The sequence below is a fragment of the Dromiciops gliroides genome, chromosome 1 (assembly GCF_019393635.1).
Source record: "Dromiciops gliroides isolate mDroGli1 chromosome 1, mDroGli1.pri, whole genome shotgun sequence".
Taxonomy (NCBI): Eukaryota; Metazoa; Chordata; class Mammalia; order Microbiotheria; family Microbiotheriidae; genus Dromiciops; species Dromiciops gliroides.
In genome coordinates, this window is record NC_057861.1 from 2,491,544 (window position 1) to 2,513,167 (window position 21,624).

Genomic DNA, 21,624 nt, shown 5'->3' on the forward strand with positions numbered 1-21,624 from the left:
AGCCTGAGCCGGACCAGTGCCACCTCCAGGTGTTACAAGCCCAATCCCCAACGCAAATCTCCTTTTCTAAGCCAGTCAAAGAATTCAATATTGGGGGAAGGGGGGACTTTGCAAGTCAGCTTTCCATTGTCATCTCCCAGGGGCGTTAGTGTGCGTTTTACCATGAGAAGAGGGGATAAAGGACCCAGCCGAGGCCATTGCAAAAGCTGCTTCCAGCCTGGCCGCTGTCGGGAGGCCCACGGGCACCAGCGCAGTGCGAGCAGCCTGCGCGGGGCAGCTCTGGAGCCAGGCTGGATTTCAATCACACACACAAGCAGACAATCGGGGGTTTGCCATTTAATCGACATCATTTGGATAACATCAGCCAGATTTACACAACAGCCAGGCTCCTTCCTCATCACAGACTTCACCCTTGGCTCGGGCCTCATTTGGGTTTCTCAGATGTTACAAACTCACAACCCGCATCTCAAAGCACAGGGCCCGGGAGGGGAAAGCAATGGGACTGCTGGATTTTACGCTATTTTCTTTCAGGGCTTGGGGGTAGGGGGGAAGGAAGAGGTTGAATAGGGGGTTCCAAGGCATTGTTCCAGGGAAAGGGAGTGCGATTAAAATGAATGCAATAAAATAATCCCTACAGAGGGGAAGGGAGGGGCGAGGAGTGGGCACCGCTCACTAACTTTCTGTTTTAAACCTGAAGAGCGACTGAAGATTTGGGCTGGAGTTGGGCAAGAAAAGAACACAGCGTCCTTGAAGGTAGATTGAAGCAGTGATTTTTAAACAAAGAAATCAGAACTAGAACATCGTAAATTTTTAATCCTTTCTTTACAGGTTTACCTAAACCACTTCTGATTAAGAAAACGGTAGGAAGTTAGTAACTGCCACAAGTTAACGCCAGGAGGTGGCCCCTGTCAATTTCCCAAAGAGTCCTGGTTGCGGGTGTTGGAAATGCACTGCTCCAGATCTCCGCTCGCCCTGCTTGGAAGCAATCCTGGAAGATTTAGTCCACGGGCCGCTTTTCCCCATATTTCTTTGTAAACTCTTCAGCGTTCTTACAGAATTTTTTACGGTCCTTAGAGTACTCTTCAGCTAGGTCAGCCCGAAGGGGGTGTTCAGGCTGGGGGTCGTTCACCAGTGCTATGAGGGACTGGATGACTGCCAAGAAAAGGACAAGGCCTGTCAGTGGTTAGAACATCTGCCCTCCCGTCGCTCACCTGGCCGAGCCGCTACAAGGAGCCTGGGGCTCAGACCACCAAAAATCCCACTGACTAGAGAAGTGGGAAGGGGACAGCCCCACCCCCACCTTCAGAGTCAGGAAGCTGATCACCAGAAGCGGGTGGCCAAGCTCCTCGGTCTAGTCGGGATGCAAACTTCTACAAAGAATCACAGAACCACAGCCCGTTGGCAGGAGAAGGGACCTCGGCATTAAGTATGACGTTCATATAGCACAGGATCGGGGACTTGGAGCTCATCGATTCCCAACCAACCCCCTCTTCTTAAAGATGAAGACACTGAGGCCAGAGAGACTGAATGACTTGCCCACCGTCCTCCAGGGGGGAAGCAGCAGGGTCAGGATTTGAAATCAGGTTCCACACTCAACTACCCACTCCAAAATCCCATGATCCTCCCTTTTACAAAGAAAGGTCCAGCAGGGGCGGGAGGGCCCACCTTCCAGGCTCCAGGCCAGTGCCTGGTCCGCCCCCGAGCCATCAACACCGCTGCTAGTCACCTCAAATGCTGTGAGCCGTCACAATGTCTGCTGAGGGGGCCTACAGGGGCTCTGCTTCATTTGCAAGTCTATTTTAGTCTCCTCAGATGAGGGACAATGACGCCCAATGCCAGCAGGGACCCCATTTCACGGGGAGCTGAAGTGGTAAAGGGGTCCTCAGGTCCATCCTGCGACATCAGCTAAAGGAACAGGGCAGAATAAGATTCGACAACCATTAAGCACCTATTTCGGAGAGAAGCCTACACTGGGTGCTGGGGAACCGAGGAAGGAACATGACACAGTTCTTGCTCTCAAGGGTTAAGTCTTGCACCTCAATAACTACAGATAGAATGGGATGAAGGACCTGGGGTGGGGGGAGATGTAAAAATATTGAGACCTGAGATATCAGAGAAAGCATCTGTGCCTTGCAATCTGAAGGAAGAGATGGGTTTAGAGAGACAATGTGCTAAGGGAATCCTAATACTGACTGTCAGAGTCTGGCCAAAACATCACCCAGGACCAGAGCAGGGAAGGCCTTAAATGGAAAGTGAAAATGAACTACAGCGGGAGCCCCGGAAGCCCACGGACATAAGGGAAAGACCAAAAGGACCGGGCGGCTGACGTGGGGACACCGGGAGGCAACAGGCAGAGAGAAGTCTGGGAGCAGGGCAGGGCGTTTGAAGATGAGGCCAAATCCCACCTTGGATGGCGTCTGAAACACAGCCCAGCAGAGATCCCCAATGGAGAGCTGGGTGAGGGTCCCATAGAGATGGCGACTGGAGCAAGATGAGAGTCCTGTGCACAGAGGTGCAGTGACAGAAGCTGCCAAGGCAAGGTGTTGGGAAGAGGAGGAAAAACCTAAGCCAAAGACAAAGGGGGGAGAAGGGATGGGGTGACTACATTCAGCAGTCAAAGGAGAGAGAACTGGGAGGAAGCCAAGGGCAAGAAAAAGAAAAGACGGTGTGGTTTGGCAATAAAGATGTCACCGGTGACCTTGGGAAGCCAAGCTTCATTAGCGACAAAGGAGGGCTCCGTGAAAGAGGAAATGGTGAGGAAGCAGAAAGACTAGGTCTCAGCTCCCCCTGGAGTGGGCGTTGGAGAGATCTGAGTTCAGATCTGCCTCTGTCTAATGTCGCGCATGCTCTCCACCTCAGTTTCCTCATTTGAGAAATCTTTGCCACTTTTTCTAAGACATATGGCGGGGCAGGATCAAGGAAAGGCTTCTTCAGGAAGACCTTCAGTTAAGACTTGTGCACTGACACTGACAGGATGAGACTGAGGATGAAGGTCTAAGGTCCTGGGGGGTTCACCTCCAAGCGCTGGAACTCACATGACAAGGACAGCAGGAGACCCAGAAACCAAACGAATCAAGGGAAAAGGTGAGTGAATCATTCAACAAAGGGTGGACCCCAGTGCTGAGAGGGAAGTGAGGCTGGAAGAGGAGGGATGACCTGGAGGAGGGCTGGGAAGCTACAAGAAAGAACAAAACTCAAAATAACGCCAGTGCGCAGGAAAGCCAAGTGCTGGGCAAAGAGGCGGGGCAGGGGAGACACTTGGGCCTGGACGCCAGCCCAGCTGGGGCATGTTGGTTCCAAGAGATGAGGGGTCATGCCTCCTGATGACATCACCCCCAGAAACAGTACAGAAACAACTTGGAGTCAGGAGTCACGGGACTGAAACCTACCTCTCACACTTACTGGTTAGTTGTGCAAGCATCGATATCCCATTCAACCTCTCTGGACCTCAGTTTTCAGAACCCTTGCAGGTCCTCAAGTCAAGCCCCACTGGAACAAGAATCCCCATCTACCGTCCCTTGGCAAGGGGCTATTCAGCATCTGCCTGAAGACCTCCAGTAAGGAAGGTATCCACTACCTCCCCTTCCATCAAGCTCCAACAAACCCCTGCCGCTGCCCTCTAGAAGATGGGCATAACGCTGCCAGCAGGGGGTGAACTGGAAAGCAGAAAGTCGTGCACCTGGGACATAAAAAGTGGCCTCTGCTGGGACCACCCTTGAGGGTCTTCGGTGCGTCTCTCTGGGCACCCTCAGATGCCAGAGCTGCACGATGCCTCTCTGGCTAAGGCCTGAGCCCAGAAGAGTCTCCCCTGTCCTGAATACTCGGCTTTTCTGCCTCAGCTCACAAGACGCCTCAAGCAGAGCCACCATCTGGCTGGGCCTGAGATGCCAAGGGTGGGCCCTGCTGTTTAACCCAGTGCCATCTGTCCTGCCCTAGACAGGTGTGTGCACCCTGGCACCCCTGCTAAAGCTGGGCTAGCTTTGGGAACAAGCTTCTAGGAGCCCCCCGCTTTACCGCTTCCTACAGGTCTGGGCCCTGGGGCACCAGTAGGCCGAGCCCCAGTTCTTCCTACTCACTGAATCCTTCCCCCTACCTCTACGGCCTGTTACGAGCTCAGAGGAGCTAACAAATACGTGGCAGGCCTGCCCTGGCAAAGATGGGTGCCGCTCCAGGCCAGAGTGCGCAGAGCTGCAGGAGGCTTCCGTTTCAGCCTGGCCCCAGCACTAGCCAGGCCCTTCTCTTCTCCTACAATGCAGAGTGCATCATGTGCCCCACTGAGCCCATAGGGCTGGTGTAAAGCGGGCAGCGTAACAGAAAGGGGTGTGAAGGGGGAGACATTAAAGAAAGGCACTCGGCCTTGGTCCTGAGCACCAGCATCACTACCGAAGCTGATCCCGAGGGCATCGTGCAGACCGTCCCTTGGCACCAGTGAGCTAAACTCACAGCCTGTCTACAGTTCAGGGAGCAAACCAGCACTGGTCCACCCCTCGGGGCCCTGCTGCGGTCAGGAGAGTATTGAGTGGTACGGTGGCAGCGGCAGCGGCTCAGGCCGGTGTGCCCAACCTCGAGAGACCGGGCATTGGCTGCCGGCTGCTGCCAGCAGAAGGCTTTGCCAAAAGGCCAGGAACCACAGCTATTCAAAAAGCTGTAGAGGGCACGGCACCGGTGTCAGAAGCATGAGAACCGGGGCCGAGAGATCCCCCAGAGATCCTTGGAGCAGTGCTGCTGTGAAGGAAACAAGTGTCTACACACAGCAAGGGGGAAAGAGGCTGGTAGGAAAACCAGCCCAAACAAGGAAGGACTCTGGGAGGCCTCCCACTTCATGAACTCAGGAGAGGGGTTTGGCTCTGCCTGAGGTCACGTGGCCAGTAAAGGGTGGGGCCAGCTTTCAAAGGCAGACAGTGCCAGTCAGTGACCCTGTCTGGGTCTCCAACAAGACCCTCAGCCATCATCCATCAACTCACCCTTTTGGGTTTGGAAGGAGCTGACAGAACACACCACCCTGCCACTGAAAGCCAAGGACACCCCACCCCAGACTGTCCGGTGGAGGTCAGTCACCTTCTCAGAGAAAACAAAGAACCCCAAAGCCTGGAGACTGCTGGGAATATTCCAACAAAGTCATCACGATGGCCCAAACCTGGCTTCCTTTCCCTGAAGCCCCTGACACGTGGGGTCAGCATGAACGCCCGGGAGGATGAAGACTGGGAGAGGGGCTTGGCCACTGGGGCTCTGGAGCACTGTCAGCAAAGTTGGGTGGCAGGGGAAAAGTCCCCTCGTGAGAGGAGGAAGGAGGGCAGGCAGCTTCCCGGGCACCGAATAACTGGCCAGCAGCGACTCCCCTCTCATGGCTACTCCAGCACGTGCGCTTGGCTCTCAGCTCTCTCCGCCCGCTTCCACCCATGCAAGCAACTGCCCTGCCTGCTCTCTGGCCTGCACCACCGTGCAACAACCTTCCTAAAGAAGTTAGGGTTGATCCAGAACCTTGGTGGCTCCCCATCTCCCTCATCTATGCTCACTGACTGACAAGCGAGGCTGTGTCCAGCCGACGCTCACTTCCTCACTGACATTCGGTCCCTGCTTGTGCTGTGAACGCTCTGCAAACACGCCGGCCAGCCTCTCCCCGCTACAACGGGCACCTCCTATCCCTCCCAACCCTGGGCAGTCTCCATCTGACCTCCTCATGCCACCAAAGTACCCCAGCCCATTGCCATGGCCAGCAGCCTCTTCTCCATCCTCATTGTCCTTGAGCTCTCTGCAACCTCTGACACACTTCAGCACTGCCTCCTTCTTGATTCTTTCTTCTGCTTTTCAGGGCCTGTCTGACCCCGACTCCTCCCTAGGTCATGCCCTCTCACCCCAGGGGGATCCCAGGGCTCTGTCCTGGGCCCATCGGCTCCCATGATTCCAATGATCATGTTTATGCTGTCAAAGCCATTTGTCCGGCCCTAACCTCTTCACTCTCATCTCCAGGTCGATGTCCTGGAGACATCTTGAACCAAAATGCCCAACTTCACGATTCCCCTGGCCTTCTTCCCAGCCTCCCTCCTACTTTCCAGGGCAGTATGTGCTTCCAGTGACCCATGCTTGTCCCCAACTCCTCCCCATCACAAACCACATGCCACCAGTTGTCAGCTCCTGTCACTTCCCCCTGCATATCTCCTGGCCCACTTTCGGTCATCCTCAAGTTAGCTGTCAAAGTGATCTTACTGTCACCGCCTACTCAGTCAACTCCAATGGCTCCCTCGTGCCCCTCAGGTGAAATACCAAATGCTCTCCCGGGAGTGCAGAGCCCTTCCCGAGCCCCCTCCTCCCTTTGCTGGCCTCTTAATAGCGCGATCCTTCCTAGGTACCTGTGACCCAGTGGCGCTGGCCTCCACCCTCCATGTCCCCCTCCTGGCTTCTGAATGCACCGTGTGCGTTTCTTGTTCGGACAGGGAGGTCAGCGTGCTGTCGTCCCCCTGACTGGGAGCCCCCGGGCCACAGAAGCTGCTTTTGGCTTCTTTCCATCCCAAGGACTTGGTCCAGTGCCCGGTGCAGAGCAGGTGCTTCCTAAGCCCATGCCAACTGACTGCTATGTGAATGATGTATCGCGGGGCCCTGTGGGACGCCACTATCTACTCACTACGAGAGTCTGCATCCCAGCGAGGCTGGTTTCCTCAGCCTGGCTCCCACAGCCGCCTAAAGGCCACGGCTTTTGTCAGAGCCCTTCCACCCAACAGTGGCACAGTTATCCGTCTGTGTACATCTCTGCTTCCTCCGTAAGGGGAGGGAGGCCACATCTGTTCATAGCTGTCTCCTGGGCACCAGGAACTGTGTTTGGCACAAAGGGCAAAGAGCATAAATGTTCCTTTAAGAATGGATAGAGGGGGCGGCTAGGTGGCGCAGTGGATAGAGCACCGGCCCTGGAGTCAGGAGGACCTGAGTTCAAATCCGGCCTCAGACACTTAACACTTACTAGCTGTGTGACCCTGGGCAAGTCACTTAACCCCAATTGCCTCACTTAAAAAAAAAAAAAAGAATGGATAGAAGAAAATGGGCACGTTTGGTCTAGAGAGGGGTCAGGGCCAAGGCCACGACTTCCTCCATTTTCTGAGTACCCCAGAGGGGGAACCTAGGGCCAACTCACAGGGGAGGCAGATTCTGACTCAACACCGAGTCCCCGTCTCTGCTGAATCCTCTGTCTGGCCCCAGGAGGGCTGGGACCACGGGACAGTTTTAGTTTTCTCTCACTGTCTGCCGAGCACAGTGATGATTACATCACAGAATACAATCTATAATTTTGTCGATGTTCAGTCGTTTTTCAGTGGAGTCTGACTCTCCATGACCCCATTTGGGGTTTTCTTGGCAAAGAGCCTGGAGTGCTCTGCCATTTCCTTCTCCAGCTCATCTGACAGATGAGGGAACTGAGGCAAACAGGGTGAAGTGACTTGCCCATGGCCACCCAGCTGGTAAGTGACTGAGCCCTTCTCACCTGCTACGTCAGAACACTACGGTAAGTCAGTGCTTGTGACCTCCCTACGGTCAGCACTTCCTCCCTGCACCAAAGCTGTGGTCACCCTCTCTGCCAGCTGCCGAGGCCAGCAGCACCTGGAGAGCTTCCCTGACCACTGAAGTCTCCATTTAAGTCACTGAAACTGAACCGGGGCCTGATTTCCCTTCAGCCTGGGAGGCCCTCCCAGAACTTATGCCCCAGCAGAGGCTTTGAGGTGAGAAGGTTCCCTCTGTCCCCCACCTCTCCCCAACCCCGGGGGCAGCAAACAGTAACTTTCTAGAGCACTGTCCTTCTGATCTCTAACTTTCCAAGGCCTGGGGCTCAAGCTTGAGCATATCTGTATTCCTAAAGAGAACAAGGCTCCAAAGGAGATCCCATATTGGAGACAGACACTGCCCCCAGCCCTTCTCTAATCCCACCAGGTCCCTCTCCATAGCTGCTCATCCTCAGCCTCACTGGGATGAGGAGAGAAAGCTCGGGGTTCATAGGAGAGCGTGTTCGCAGAGCAAGGGAGCCAGAAAAGCCCTTTTCCTCATCTGGTCCCGGCACCTCCTTTGCCAGGAGCAAGCATGAAGAACATGCCCCAAGTGGTCGCTGGGAATAAGCCCCAGAATGAAGAAGAAGGCAGCCTGGGGCCCGCCCTCACAACCCCAGCCCACCCCCAACACAAACAGCCAGGATTAAAGATGAGGAATCGGGGAGGGGGTGGCCTGCCTCAGCTGTGAGAACCATGAGAAAGTCACAGGCCCTCTCTGGCCTTCCCCAGCCTCATCTGGGAGGTGGGGATCATCCACTGGCACTACCCCCTCTCCCCAAGAGTCTCGGGTCACTGTATCACTGTTAACGCTGAAGGTCACAAGGCCAATCAAGAACAAAGCCTGGCCCTGAACCTGAGTTTCCCAACGTTTAGTCAGATCCCCTTCCAGGCAAGGGGGAGGAAGACATATCTCGGAGGGAGGGGCAGCTAGATGGTGAGGTGGATAAAGCAGGGGCCCTGGATTCAGGAGGACCCAAGTTCAAATCTGGACTCAGATACTTGACATTTACTAGCTGTGTGACCCCGGGCAAGTCATTTAACCCTCATTGCCCTGCAAAAAAACCAAAACCAAAAAAAAAACCCAACCCCACCACCACCCAAAAAAAGAAGAAGAAGAAGAAGGGTAAGGATTTTGGGTTGTTCGGGCCTTGGCTCAGACTGACCACTGGGTTAAACAGATGCTGGAGCCAGTCTTCAGGCCCCTGACTGCACAAGCCCAGGGCACCAAGCCTGACAGGCTGGAGGAGAGAGCTTGGCCAGTGTCTGAAAACAAAAGCTAAGCTGCTTCATGGCCCAGCAGGGAGCTCAGGCTGCTGGCCCTCATCTCACAGGGTGCTCCCAATGTTACTTCAAATAACATGAGCCCCAAAGAAAAGTCCAGCTCAAACGCTGATGATGTACTACACCGAGGGTAGAGATGGACACTTGGCATCACTTCCTGGCTTCCCACCAGCATCTGGCCTCTCTCCTTTGCTTCTCACTTCCATTCCCCTTCACTTTCCTAGGTCTAGACCAGACATGTCAAATGAGCTGGCTGCAAACTCCCCAGTATGGTGTAACCAGACTAAGATGTAATTAAGAGATGTCTAACAAGATAAATAAACATAGATAATGCTAATTTGTGGTTTTCTAAGTCAACATGTGGCAGCAGGGAGCTCTTGCTACTGGAGTCTGACCCCACTGGTCTAGACCATTCAACTCTTGCCCAGATAATCAGGTGCCCAGAGTGGACAAACGGCACTTTCAGGGGACACCACGATCCTGGGATGGTCAGCCCAAGGATTTTCCCAGAGCCACTCTTACCTTGGTCAGTTTTGGTTGCTGGCTTCCAGTTTTCAGCACTAATGACTGGCAGACAGACCTGCCCTTTTTCATCGATGTTAGGGTGGTAAATCTTTGTTTTAAATGTGATCTTAGGTGGTTTGAATGGATACTCTGCTGGGAAGTTGATTTCGATTCTGAAGGCTCCCTTGTCATATGGAGGGTTGTCCTATGAAGAGAGACAGAGAGAGAATGAAGGAATGAGCTAGAGTTCATAGAAGTAACTCAACCACATTAACAGCTAACGAAGTAAATCTACATCTAATGCCAAACTTCCATCGACGAAGCCGAAAACGAAGCAGTATCAGGGCTATGGAAGCAAGGCCTGTGTTTGAGCCAAAGCGTGAGGCGTGCCAACTCTCTCCAGAAGGTGTGCGGCCCCCGAGGGCAGAGGCTGCAAACAGGCCCATCAAACACTGCTCAAAGTTTGCAGGGCTAGCCCAGATCCCAGCAGCTCCCATGGCTGCAGACCTCTGGGGTTTGCCAAGAGCTTTTGGATGACCACCCAAGATCCCAAGATCGCAGGGCCAAGACTTCCTTACCAGTCCCACCTGCATCACTCTTGGTGGCTGTGCCCTGTGTCATGAATGGAGATCAATGTGATCTTTGGTGGTCAAAAGGAGGACTAGGAAAGTGAGGCACCAAGAGTGGGAATGACCCATACCCCTTACACGGCCACTGAACAGTAGAGCCACCACCTGATCCCCAGCCTTCTTCAAGGACGCCATCTTCCTGCACATGTGCACTGGCGCCTTGGGGAAAGTGGGATCCAGGGATGGGCTCTAATGTCACCTGGGCAAAAACCTCCCAGACAGAACGAGATCAGTATGCCCAAGAGCCCGATAGCAACCCAAGCGGCACACACTGGAGCCGTCACCCTGCTGTTCCCAACATACTTCTGCACCCCCTGAGCCACTCTTCACTTCTCCTTCAGGCCCATGGGTTAGATGCCAGCTGCCTCCTTTAGGCATCCACCATCCCACCCCTCCCATCTGGGAGGGTCTCCTCTCAGGGATCAAAGCAATTGAAGGAAGAACCCCAAGCCCAAGTGTCTGGAGGGCCAGCCTGTGGCCTGTGGGCTCCTTCATTCTGCTTGGCTCCAGAGGACAGAACCAGTAATGACAACTAGGAATGGCTGAACCAACCGGAGAATACAGTGGCAGATGGGGACCATGATGGGGAAAAACAGCAGCACACCAGCAAAATGATGGAAAAAAGGTTAGCCACAAGTCTTTAGGTAGTGGTAACAGAGACAGGAGGAAAGACGCAGAAAGGAACAATTCACACACACATCAGGAAGGCTCTGCAGGCCAGAGGCCTCCGCCTGTAACACCCCTCCTAACACACAGCGAAGGGACCCATGTTTGGACGGGGCCAGTGTGTGAACTCTACTATTCCATTTTTCCTGTTTCTCAGGATTTTAATTGGGGGTGAGGAGATGTTACCAAAGGTCATGCCAAAAGAAGACACTGTCAGAGAGACCGCAACAAAGAAACAGAGGGAGCCACTGTTCTGAAGGGGACACAAACAGGACAGTTTTGAAAATAACATGTGGGATCTAAATGCTTTTTTTTTTTTTTAAAGTGAGGCAATTGGGGTTAAGTGACTTGTCCGGGGTCACACAGCTAGTAAGTGTTAAGTGTCTGAGGCCGGATTTGAACTCAGGTACTCCTGACTCCAGGGCTGGTGCTCTATCCACTGTGCTACCTAGCTGCCCCTAAATGCTTTTTTTCAAAAGGCAATGGCTTGAGGTGGAAGCACAATACTCTTTTTGAGCTGCTCCCTGCACAGATGTATTCTTTTCAAGTCTCTGTGACTATGACTCCTCTATTAAGGGAGTTTACAATAAATCATGATACAGCTCATCAATGGCTCGCCTGACTGGACAGCTCTGCCTCTGACACCCACTCCCTCTGGGACTCTGCCCAGAGCCCTGGTCTTCTCCAGGCCCAGGATGCTCCTCTGAACCAGGCAGCTCTTCTATCCTCGGTTCAAAGCAGTAAGCTGGTCTACGGCCATACCACCCTGAATGCGCCCAATTTCGTCTGATCTCGGAAGCTAAGCAGGGTTGGGCCTGGTTAGTACTTGGATGGGAGACCACCTGGGAATACCGGGTGCTGTAGGCTTAAAAAAAAAAAAAAAAAGCAGTAAGCTGGGCACAGGGTTTAAAAAGGACGGCACCCTTTTTGTACAAATGGAAGCAATGCATCCAAAATTAGAAGGGAGGCAGAAAGCTGGGAAACAATTTTTGTGGCCAGTACTTCTGATAAAGGCCTCATCTCTAAAATATAGAGGGAACTAAATCAAATTTATAAGAACCCAAGTCATTCCCCAATTGAGAAATGGTCAAGGGATCTGAACAGGCAGTTTTCTGATAAAGAAACCAAAGCTATCTATTCCCATATAAAAAAATGCTCTAAATCTCTAATGATTAGAGAGATGCAAATGAAAACAACTCTGAGGCACTACCTGGCACCTATCAGATTGGCTAAAATGACAAAAAAGGAAAATAATAAATGTTGGAGAAGCTGTGAGAAAATTGGAACACTAATGCATTGTTGGTGGAGCTGTGAACTGATCCAACCATTCTGGAGAGCAATTTGGAATTATGCCCAAAGGGCGATAAAGCTGTGCATACCCTTTGACCCAGCAATACCACTTTTGGGTCTTTTCCCCAAAGAAATCATGGAAAGGGGAAAGGGACCCACATGTACAAAAATACTTATAGCTGCTCTTTACATGGTGGCAAGGAATTGGAAGTTGAGGGGGTGCCCATCCATTGGGGAATGGCTGGACAAGTTGTGGTATATGAATATAATGGAATACTATTGTGCTGTAAGAAATGATGAGCAGGAGGAGTTCAGAGAAACCTGGAGGGTCTTGCATGGGCTGATGATGAGTGAGATGAGCAGAACCAGAAGAACATCGTACACAGTATCATCAACATTGAGTGTTGATCTACTGTGATGGACTAGATTCTTCTCACCAGTGCAATGGTACAGAAGAGTTCCAGGGAACTCATGATGGAAGAGGATCTCCAAATCCAAGAAAAAAAAAAAGAACTGCGGAGTATAGATGCTAAATGAACCATACTATTTCTTTTGGTTTTGGTGCTGTTGTTTTTTCTATTTTGAGGTTTTTCATCAGTGCTCTGATTCTTCTCTTATAACATGACTAAAGCAGAAATGTTTAATGTTATTATGTGCATATATAAAATCTATATCAGATTACCAGCTCACTAGGGGAGGGGGGAGGGAGGGGACGGAGGGAGAAAAATCTGAAATTGGAAAGTCTGTATAAACAAAAATTGAGAACTATCTTTACGTGTAACGGGAAAAAAAATAAAATACTTTATTAATTTAAAAAAAAAAAGAACTGCACCCTACAACAAGTTCAGAATCTGATATGGGAAGGAGAACGTGGTGCAGAGGACTGGGCTCTGTACTCTGAGTCAAGAAGGCTGAGTTCCGATCCTGCTTCAGTTACTTAAGAGCTGGGTGACTCTGGGCCCTCTAAGCCTCGGTTTCCTCCTCTGTAAAATGAGGGAGTTCTACTCAATGAACTGGAGTCATCATTTCCATTTCTAATCTGTGATACTATGTTTCCAGTAAGATGTCACAACAAATGACTTTAAGAAAGCAGGCCTCAAACTTTCAAGTATCAGGAGAGCTTTACACCCTTTTCTTTTCTTTTTTTTTTTTAGTGAGGCAATTGGGGTTAAGTGACTTGCCCAGGGTCACACAGCTAGTAAGTGTTAAGTGTCTGAGGCCGGATTTGAACTCAGGTACTCCTGACTCCAGGGCTGGTGCTCTATCCACTGCGCCACCTAGCCGCCCCGCTTTACACTCTTAACAAGGACTGTGGGCCCCCAACTCCAAAGAGCTTCTGGGTGGGTTTCTACTTTACCAAATAATGAATTAGAAATTAAAATGTCTTAGTATTGGGGGCGGCTAGATAGCACAGTGGATGGAGCACCGGCCCTGGATTCAGGAGTACCTGAGTTCAAATCTGGCCTCAGACACTTGACACTAGCTGTGTGACCCTGGGCAAGTCACTTAACCCCCATTGCCCCGCAAAAAACCAAACAAACAAACAAAATGTCTTAGTATTGTCATGAAAATAGTTGTGATCCCTTGAAGCGGTCTAGGGGACTGCCAGCCCTTTGAGGGCACCCACGCCTGGAACATCAAGCATTAGGGGAGGGCCAGGACTAACAGAAGGGGACCAGGATGTTCCAGGGACTCACTTCATGTACACAGCAGGGCTGACTGTATGGCACCAACTAACTAGTGCTGCTCCAATAACTGCATCCTTAATGTCACATGGCAAGAGTAAAGCAAAGGGCACCTTCAGGAAGGCTGCTGGGAATTCCACCGGCAAAGAGAGGCCACGAGGCCACTCCCCAGGCAGTGGCCTGACCAAAGGAACAAAGGCAAGAGAGTGGTGACTAACTAGCTTGAGTCTAGTAGGAGAGGTGGCCAGCCCAGTGAGGGGGGCTGAGGTTCAGAGAACGTGTGTCCCCTGAAGGGGAAGGCTGGGGAAGACATGATCAAGGGACTCAAATGTGGCAAACCGTGTCAGCAGAGCACGGGGAGCTCCATGGAAGCTAAGCATGGCTCAGTGAAAGGAAGAACCTCCTTCTACCCAATCAGCTGTCCAGCAGGGCTGCCCTGCAAGAGAGCGAGGGAGCCACTGCGGGGCGGGAGATGTGTGCTGGCTAGCCAAATGACTGCTAAGGCCCCCCAGGTGTGAGAGCTCCTGCCAGCAGCACTTCCAGCCTGCCTGAGCTGAGGCCTCTTCTGAATTTGAGAGTGTGACGCAGAATGATGAGCTTCTAAAACTCTGCACCTCAAATCCTGGCAGGTGTTTTACCCAGTTGGACCTGTCTGCTTCCCTGTCTGACCTTTGAGGAAGAAGACTCTGACCCCAGGCAGGCCCCCACCACAGCCCACCCTCTGGGCTTTGGCTTCACCAGGTGTCAAGTGAGGGCCTTCCTGCCCAGCCCCTGGTAGTGCCAGAGCACAGGGGAGCCACTGGGCGCTGCTGTGACCACCACCAGGGGGCAGCCTCTTGTTGTCTTTTCCTTTCACCACAAAGGAACTTGACCATTGCTGGCTCTTCCAAGGGTCTCGGGGCAGTCTCCCTCACCCACCAGTCTAACTGAAGGGCTGGTAGGCCATGCCGCTGCTGCGCCCCGTCAGGCCTTTTCCTTGGCCCCGTGTTTTCTCCCTGAGAGAAGCCTTTGTGTGGATGCTGCTGATTGCCTGCCCAGTACCAGGCCCAGAACAGACACGCAATGAGCACATTTTCACGCCTTCCCTGCAAAGTCCCCACGCAAAGACCCAGGACAAGCCCTTTTCTCAGGCACCAGGCTGGCAGCAGATCTCCTACCCGAATCTTCTCTGATACCGCCTCCCTTCCTGGCCACTGCCAAGGGCCTGGGAGCTTTGACTGGAAGGAAGCAGCACAGGGCAGGCAGGGCCCACCTCCCTCCAATCAGCTTCCCTGCACTTTGTACCAACACCACTGCAGCCTCCCCAGACTTGGCTGAGCAGCACCTGACAGAGCTGTGGGCGGTGCCAGGAACACCCCCCCATGCCACTGGGACTAAGTGGAGGAGGACTTGAGCATCACTTTCTCCCCAAACTCCCACTGAAGGAGGCCAGTCCCAAGCCCGTCATGGCTTCATTTTTCCCCAGCTGCACTCCCCTGGCCTTTTCTACCAGGCCCTGGCTCACCAGCCACCTTCCCTTCTCAGGCCCCTACTCCTCAGCTTCCTTCTGTGTCATCTTCCTCCATTAGACTGTAAGCTCCTTGAAGACAGGGCTTCCCCCCCCCCATTTCTGTCTCCAGCACTCAGCATACTTAACACAGTAAGCACTTCAACATTTACAGACTGGCTTCCCTTAAAATTCTACCAATGTATCATTGCTACATTTGGGCTAATCAGCACCCTGGGGTGGGGGCGCCCTGGGTTGTTTGACATTGTTGTCAATGACTTGGAAAAGGGATGGATTGTTTACCGCAGGGTTAAAGCAAAGCAGAGTGGCAGAGTCGAGATGGCTGAGGGGCTGAGTCTCTCTGATGAGCTCTCCCAACCCAACCCTCAAAATTAGAACTTAAGCCATGGGCTACAGTCCCAATGTGGGAGTCCTGAAAAAGTTGGCAACAATAGGATGTAGACTTTTTTTTTTCATGTGTACCCTTTTTATATACCTATATACCTGGGGTCAGGGAGTGGGAAAAGTTTAAGAAGTCCTGCTCTAAACAACTTTTTAAAAACACCACAAGTCAGATTCTGAGAGGGACAACAGTAACAACAGGTCACAGCATTTCCTTTTTCCAGCCTAGAACAGCTTAGCAGACTGCCAGAGGGCTGCCTGCTGCACCAGCTGCTGGGCCTGAAGGCAGAGGCTGCTACAACAGCAGCAATCAGGGCATGACCAGCCCTCAGTGCCTAAGGAGGGTGAGGGGGCTAAATACGTGGTCAGAAGGATCTCTGTACCAGCAATGAGGGGGTAGAACCAGTGCCATTTGGTAGTACTCAGGGTGAAGAGGAGCAATTGCAGTCTGTGGTCAGAAGGGAGCAGAGGCCCTCCCTGGGCACGGGCCAGAGCACAGGGCAGGAAGACAGTGACCACCCTTCTTGGAATCATTCCACCCTGGGAGTAACAAAGACCTTTAAGCTTCCAGATCTAGCCATCTCTCTCCCAGAGGTAAACAGACTCTAACTCCAACATAAAATCCAAAGTCAAGAAATAAGCTGGAAAAAGGAAGAACAACAAAAAAGAACCTGACCATAAAGAGCTTCGGCGGAGACAAGGAAACTCAGGACACAAACTAAAAAACAAAAACAAAAACCAGTGACTTAAAAACTTGACCTGACAAAGCCTCAAAGAAAAATGGAGATTGGACACAAACCCAAATTCCTAGAAGAGTTATTGAGATTAAAAAGAAAAGCAATAAATGAATGGATGAAAATCAAAGAGGAAAAACTAGGAAAATAAAAGAGCGCAATGCAAGATAATTACAAAGAGAATTAACATTTATGACACAAATATGGTGTTGATACCAAAACCAGGCAGAGCCAAAAGAGAGAAAGAAAATTATAATAGACCAATTTCCTTAATGAATATTGATGCAAAAATCTTAAAGAAGACATTAGCAAGGAGATTATATCAAATGATCACCAAGATAATACACTATGACCAGGTGGGATTTATACCAGGAAGGCAGGGCTGGTTCAACATTAGGAAAACTATTAACATAATCAACCACATCAATAAGAAAACTAACCAAAATCATAAGATTATTTCAATAGATACAGAGAAAACCCATTCCTAATAAAAACACGACAGAGCTTAGGAATAGGTGGTGCTTTCCTTAAATTACTTGAAATAAGTAACAACTTTAGAAAAGTTGAAGGATATAAAATAAACCCACATAAATCATCAGCATTTCTATACATGACCAACAAAGTCTAGTAGCAAGAGATAAAAAGAGAAATTCCATTTAAAGTAACAGTAGACAATATAAAATACTTGGGAGTCTACCTGCCAATACAAACCCAGGAACTCTATGAACACGATTACAAAACACTTTTCACACAAATCAAATCAGGTCTAAATAACTAGAAAAATATCAATTGCTCATGGATAGGTTGAATGAATATAATAAAAATGACAATTCTACCTAAATTAATTTACCTATCCAGTGCCATACCAATCAGACTACCTAAAAATTATTTTACAGAGCTAGAATAATAACAAAATTCATCTGAGGAAAAAAAAGGTCAAGAATATCAAGGGAAATAATGAAAAAAAAAAATGCACAGGAAGGTGGGCTAGCTGTACCAAATCTGAAGCTTTACTATAAAGCAGCAGTCATCAGAACTATCTGGTACTGGCTAAGATATAGAGTGGAGGATCAATGGAATAGGCTAGGCACAGGAGACACAGTAGTAAATGACTATAGTAATCTACTGTTTGATAAACCCAAAGACTCCAGCTTCTGGGATAGGAACTCAGTATTTGACAAAAACTGCTGGGAAAACTGGAAGAGAGTATGGCAGAAATTAGGCATAGACCAACATCTTACACTTTATACTAAAATAAGGTCAAAATGGGTACATGATTTAGACATAAAAGGTGATACCATAGGTAAATTAGGAGAGGAAGGAATAGTCTACCTCTCAGATCTTTGGAAAGGAGAACAGTTTATGACCAAACAAGAGATAGAGAATATTATGAAATGCAAAATGGATGGTTTTGATTACATTAAATTAAAAAGTTCTTGTACTAACAGAAGCAATGCAGCCAAAATTAGAAGGGATGCAGAAAACTGGGAAACAATTTTTATAGCCAGTACCTCTGATAAAGGCCTCATTTCTAAAATATATCAGGAATTAAATCAAATTTATAAGAATCCAAGTCATTCCCCAATTGAGAAATGGACAAAGGATATGAACAGGCAGTTTTCTGATGAAGAAATCAAAGTTATCTATTGACATATGAAAAAATGCTCTAAATCACTATTGATTAGAGAGATGCAAATTAAAACTACTCTGAGGAGTTGTGAAAAGGACCCACATATGTATAGCTGCTCTTTTTGTGGAGGCAAGGAATTGGAAATTGAGGGGTTGCCAATCAACTGGGGAATGGCTGAACAAGTTGTGGTATATGAATGTAATGGAATTCTATTGTGCTGTAAGAAACGATGAGCAGGAGGAGGTCAGAGAAACCTGGAAGGACTTGCATGAACTGATGAGTGAGATAACCAGAACCAGGAAAATTAACAGCTTGGTAAAAGAGATCAAATAACTCCCTAAAGAAAATAACTTCTTAAAAATCAGAATTGATCAAATGGAAGGTAATGACTCCATGAGACATTATGAAATAATTAAACAAAGTGAAAAGACTGAAAAAAAATGTGCACTCTCACATCAGAAAAACAACTGATCTGAAAAAGATTGAGTAGAGCTAATTTAAGAATTATTGGATTGGGGCAGCTAGGTGGCACAGTGGATAAAGCACCAGCCCTGGATTCAGGAGGACCTGAGTTCAAATCTGGCCTCAGACACTTGACACTTACTAGCTGTGTGACCCTGGGCAAGTCACTTAACCCCCATTGCCCCGTAAAAAAAAAAAAATAGCCTTGACAGCAATCTTATTTCAAGCATTTATAAAAGAAAACACCAATCCTGGCCACCTCTACTTCTAGACAGGACCCTCTTAATCACTGCTCTTTGTTACTTCACTCAAGCTGTTTGCTAACTGTGCAGTGGCAGTGACGGTGACAAAGAGGAGTGGGTTTGGGGGAAAAGACACCTAAAAATACATGATACAGACCCTGCCATCCTCTCGAGCTGTGTTGTCCTATAACCCTTTCCCCCCTTTCAGCTAAATTCCCAGAGGAAGCTGTCTGCATCTGCCGATCCCAACCTGGGCACTCTGGTTCCCCCAACTTCCTCACACAATTAAAACTGCTCTCTCCAAAGTTCCCAAAGGTCCCTTCAATGCCCTACCTGACAGTCTTTCTTCAGTCCTCATTCTGTTCGAAACCATTGGCTGCCCTTTTCCTCCTGGCTGACTACTCCCTGTCCATCCCCACTGCTGGTTCTTCACTCACATGCTTCCTCTCACTGGGGAAAGTTCCTGGAGACGTTCCTGAGCCATCTTCTCTCTCTCACTTGGTGACCTCATCGACTCCAGTGGGTCTAATTATTACCACTCTATATACTCAGCTCCAATGTTTCCACTGAGTATCAAGGCCATGTCATTAACTGCACACCACAAAGACATTAAACCCAGAGATAGATACCACCTCAAAGAGACCAAAGAAAGAGGAAAAAGATGTGGATATACAAAAATACTGACAGCAGCTCTGTGGCAAGGATGGATAACTGGAACCTGAGAGGATGTCCATCATCTGGGGAATGGTTGAACAAGCGATGGTACATGAATGTGATGGAGCTCTACTGAGCTGTAAGAAATGATGAAGCCAAAAAGGACAAGTGGAGATTTATATGAATGAATGCAGAATGAACCTGGGGCACAATTTATACAATAACAACAATAATATAAAGACAAACAACTCTGGAAGATTTTGGAACTCTGATCAACGAGCAATCGCATTTCCAGAGGATTCATGATGAAACATGCTACTCAACTCCTAACAGAGAATTAATGGAGAAAATAATAGCGCCTGCCTCCCAGGGCTGCCGAGGATCAAATGAGACCATGACTGTAAAGCATTCGGTGCAGTGCTTGGTACATGACAAACACTATGTAAATGGTGCTATTTTGGTTGTCTGACCCTTCATGACTCCATTGGGGATTTTCTTGGCAGAGATACTGGAGTGGTTTGCCATTTGCCATTGCCTTCTCCAGCTCATTTACCCAGGGTCACCTAGCTCGTAGGTGTCTGAGGCTGGATTTGAACTGAGGTCCTCCTGACTCCAAACCTGGCACTCTATCCACGGTGCTACCCAGCTACCCTTATAAATCTTAGCTTTTATTACCATTGTTCTTATACATGGCCAACACAGGAATTTATTTTCCTTGACTCTACATGATTGAAATGGGGGTTTTATTATTTTCTTGCTTTCTCAATTGGAGGGAGATCTTTATTGGAAAAAAAGTTTTCATTAATCATGAAAGGGAATGTTTCAGAGAAACCTGAGATGAATTGTATTAACTGATGCAGTGAAGTAAGCAGAATAACACTGTAAAAGGAAAAAACTTTGAAAGACTTCAGAACATTGATCAATGGGAGTGATCAATCTCAATTCCAGATAACTGAAGAAAAAGAACACTGCCTACCCTTAGAGAGGCAGTGAATTCAAGATGTAAAACAAGACATACATTTTTGGATAGGGTCAATATGATCATTTTTTTCCCTACTTGAAATATAATTTATTACAAGGGTTTATTTTTTCAACTGGAGAATTGGGGTTGAAGGGAGAGAAAAAAAATTAATTGAAAAGAAAATACAATTAAAAAATAACAAATGCCTCCCTTCTCTGGATCCAATGATCTCTTAGGTCTCTTCCAAATTAAAGAATCTATGTTGGGGCAGCTAGGTGACGCAGTGGAGAGAGCACCGGCCCTGGATTCAGAAGGACTTCAGTTCAAATCCGGCCTCAGACACTTAACACTTACTAGCTGTGTGACCCTGGGCAAGTCACTTAACCCCAATTGCCTCACACACCCCCCCCCCCAAAAAAAGAATCTATGTTTCTGGGAAGAATTCAATTCCAAGATACACATGCTGAACACTAATTCCATCATTCAATGCCCAGGTGCTGGGCTTCAGTTCTTTAAGGGAGTTAGAAATGTACACCATGAAGAAAACGAGCAGACAGAATTGTGAAAGTGGAATATAACTGCTCTAGACAAAAAACTCTTGGTGCAGCCTGGGTGACAAGGGTGAAGGAGCATGTCAAGGAAAGCTTCATGGAGGAAACGTCATTTGACTTGGGCTTCAAAGCCGGCAAGAATTGAAATAAATCAAACTTGAGAGAAAAGATCATTCCAGGCAGACCAAACATGTGCGTCTAAGTCAAGTTCAGATCAAGAGGGTGGGGTGTTCCTGGGGAGCAACAAAGCCATCCAGGCTGGCCAGAAACGGCTCACTGACCGCAAGCTCTTGCTCTTCTATGATTCTCCCTGCCAGCATACACACTGAAGCCAAGACCACATTAATGACTGAGGAATGCCCCGGGCCTTGCTGATGAAGCCTGACCTGGGCAAGGAGGCAGAATTCACTAGAATCCCTCCGAAGTGGCGATACATTTTTCTCCCCAAGGGGATAACCTAAGCCAGGGAGGGCTGCTTAAACTTTCTCCACTTGCAACCCCTTTTCACCAAAGAAATGTTACGCGGCCCCAAGTACATGGGTATATAAGATAGGGATACATAATAATCCTTTGCTGCTGCTAAATTTTTCAGGACCCCCACATTCAGCTACATGACCCCATATGGGGCCGCAACTCAGTTTAAGAAGCTAGGTCCTGGGGCAGCTAGGTGGCGCAGTGGATAGAGCACCGGCCCTGGAGTCAGGAGGACCTGAGTTCAAATCCAGCCTCAGACACTTAACACTTACTAGCTGTGTGACCCTGGGCAAGTCACTTAACCTCCATTGCCTCACTAAAAAAAAAAAAAAAGCTGGGTCCTAAAACACATACTGTACTGAACAGAACTGTTCTGTCTTTGCTGTTACAAGCAAGGATTTCCAGGGAGAGCATCAGGGATCACCTGAGTTCTATGTCTCCTTC

General features: G+C 49.2%; 1 protein-coding gene and 1 non-coding gene across 2 annotated transcripts in view; one reads left to right on the forward strand and one right to left on the reverse strand.

Annotated features, from left to right (window-relative positions):
• Positions 1 to 323: 323 nt before the first annotated feature.
• UBE2L3 (ubiquitin conjugating enzyme E2 L3) overlaps positions 324 to 21,624 on the reverse strand; it is a 50,928-nt gene continuing 29,627 nt past the window's right edge. Inside the window, exons 3-4 of the mRNA XM_043969514.1 lie at positions 9,333 to 9,519; positions 324 to 1,152 (exon numbers count right to left, since the gene is read on the reverse strand). Of these exons, the coding sequence (XP_043825449.1) occupies positions 998 to 1,152; positions 9,333 to 9,519 (342 nt within the window). The 3' untranslated portion in view covers positions 324 to 997. The remainder of the gene's footprint in view (positions 1,153 to 9,332; positions 9,520 to 21,624) is intronic.
• LOC122737408 lies at positions 11,358 to 11,476 on the forward strand. Its single transcript, XR_006354248.1, has one exon. It is a non-coding gene; the product is annotated as a 5S ribosomal RNA (ribosomal RNA).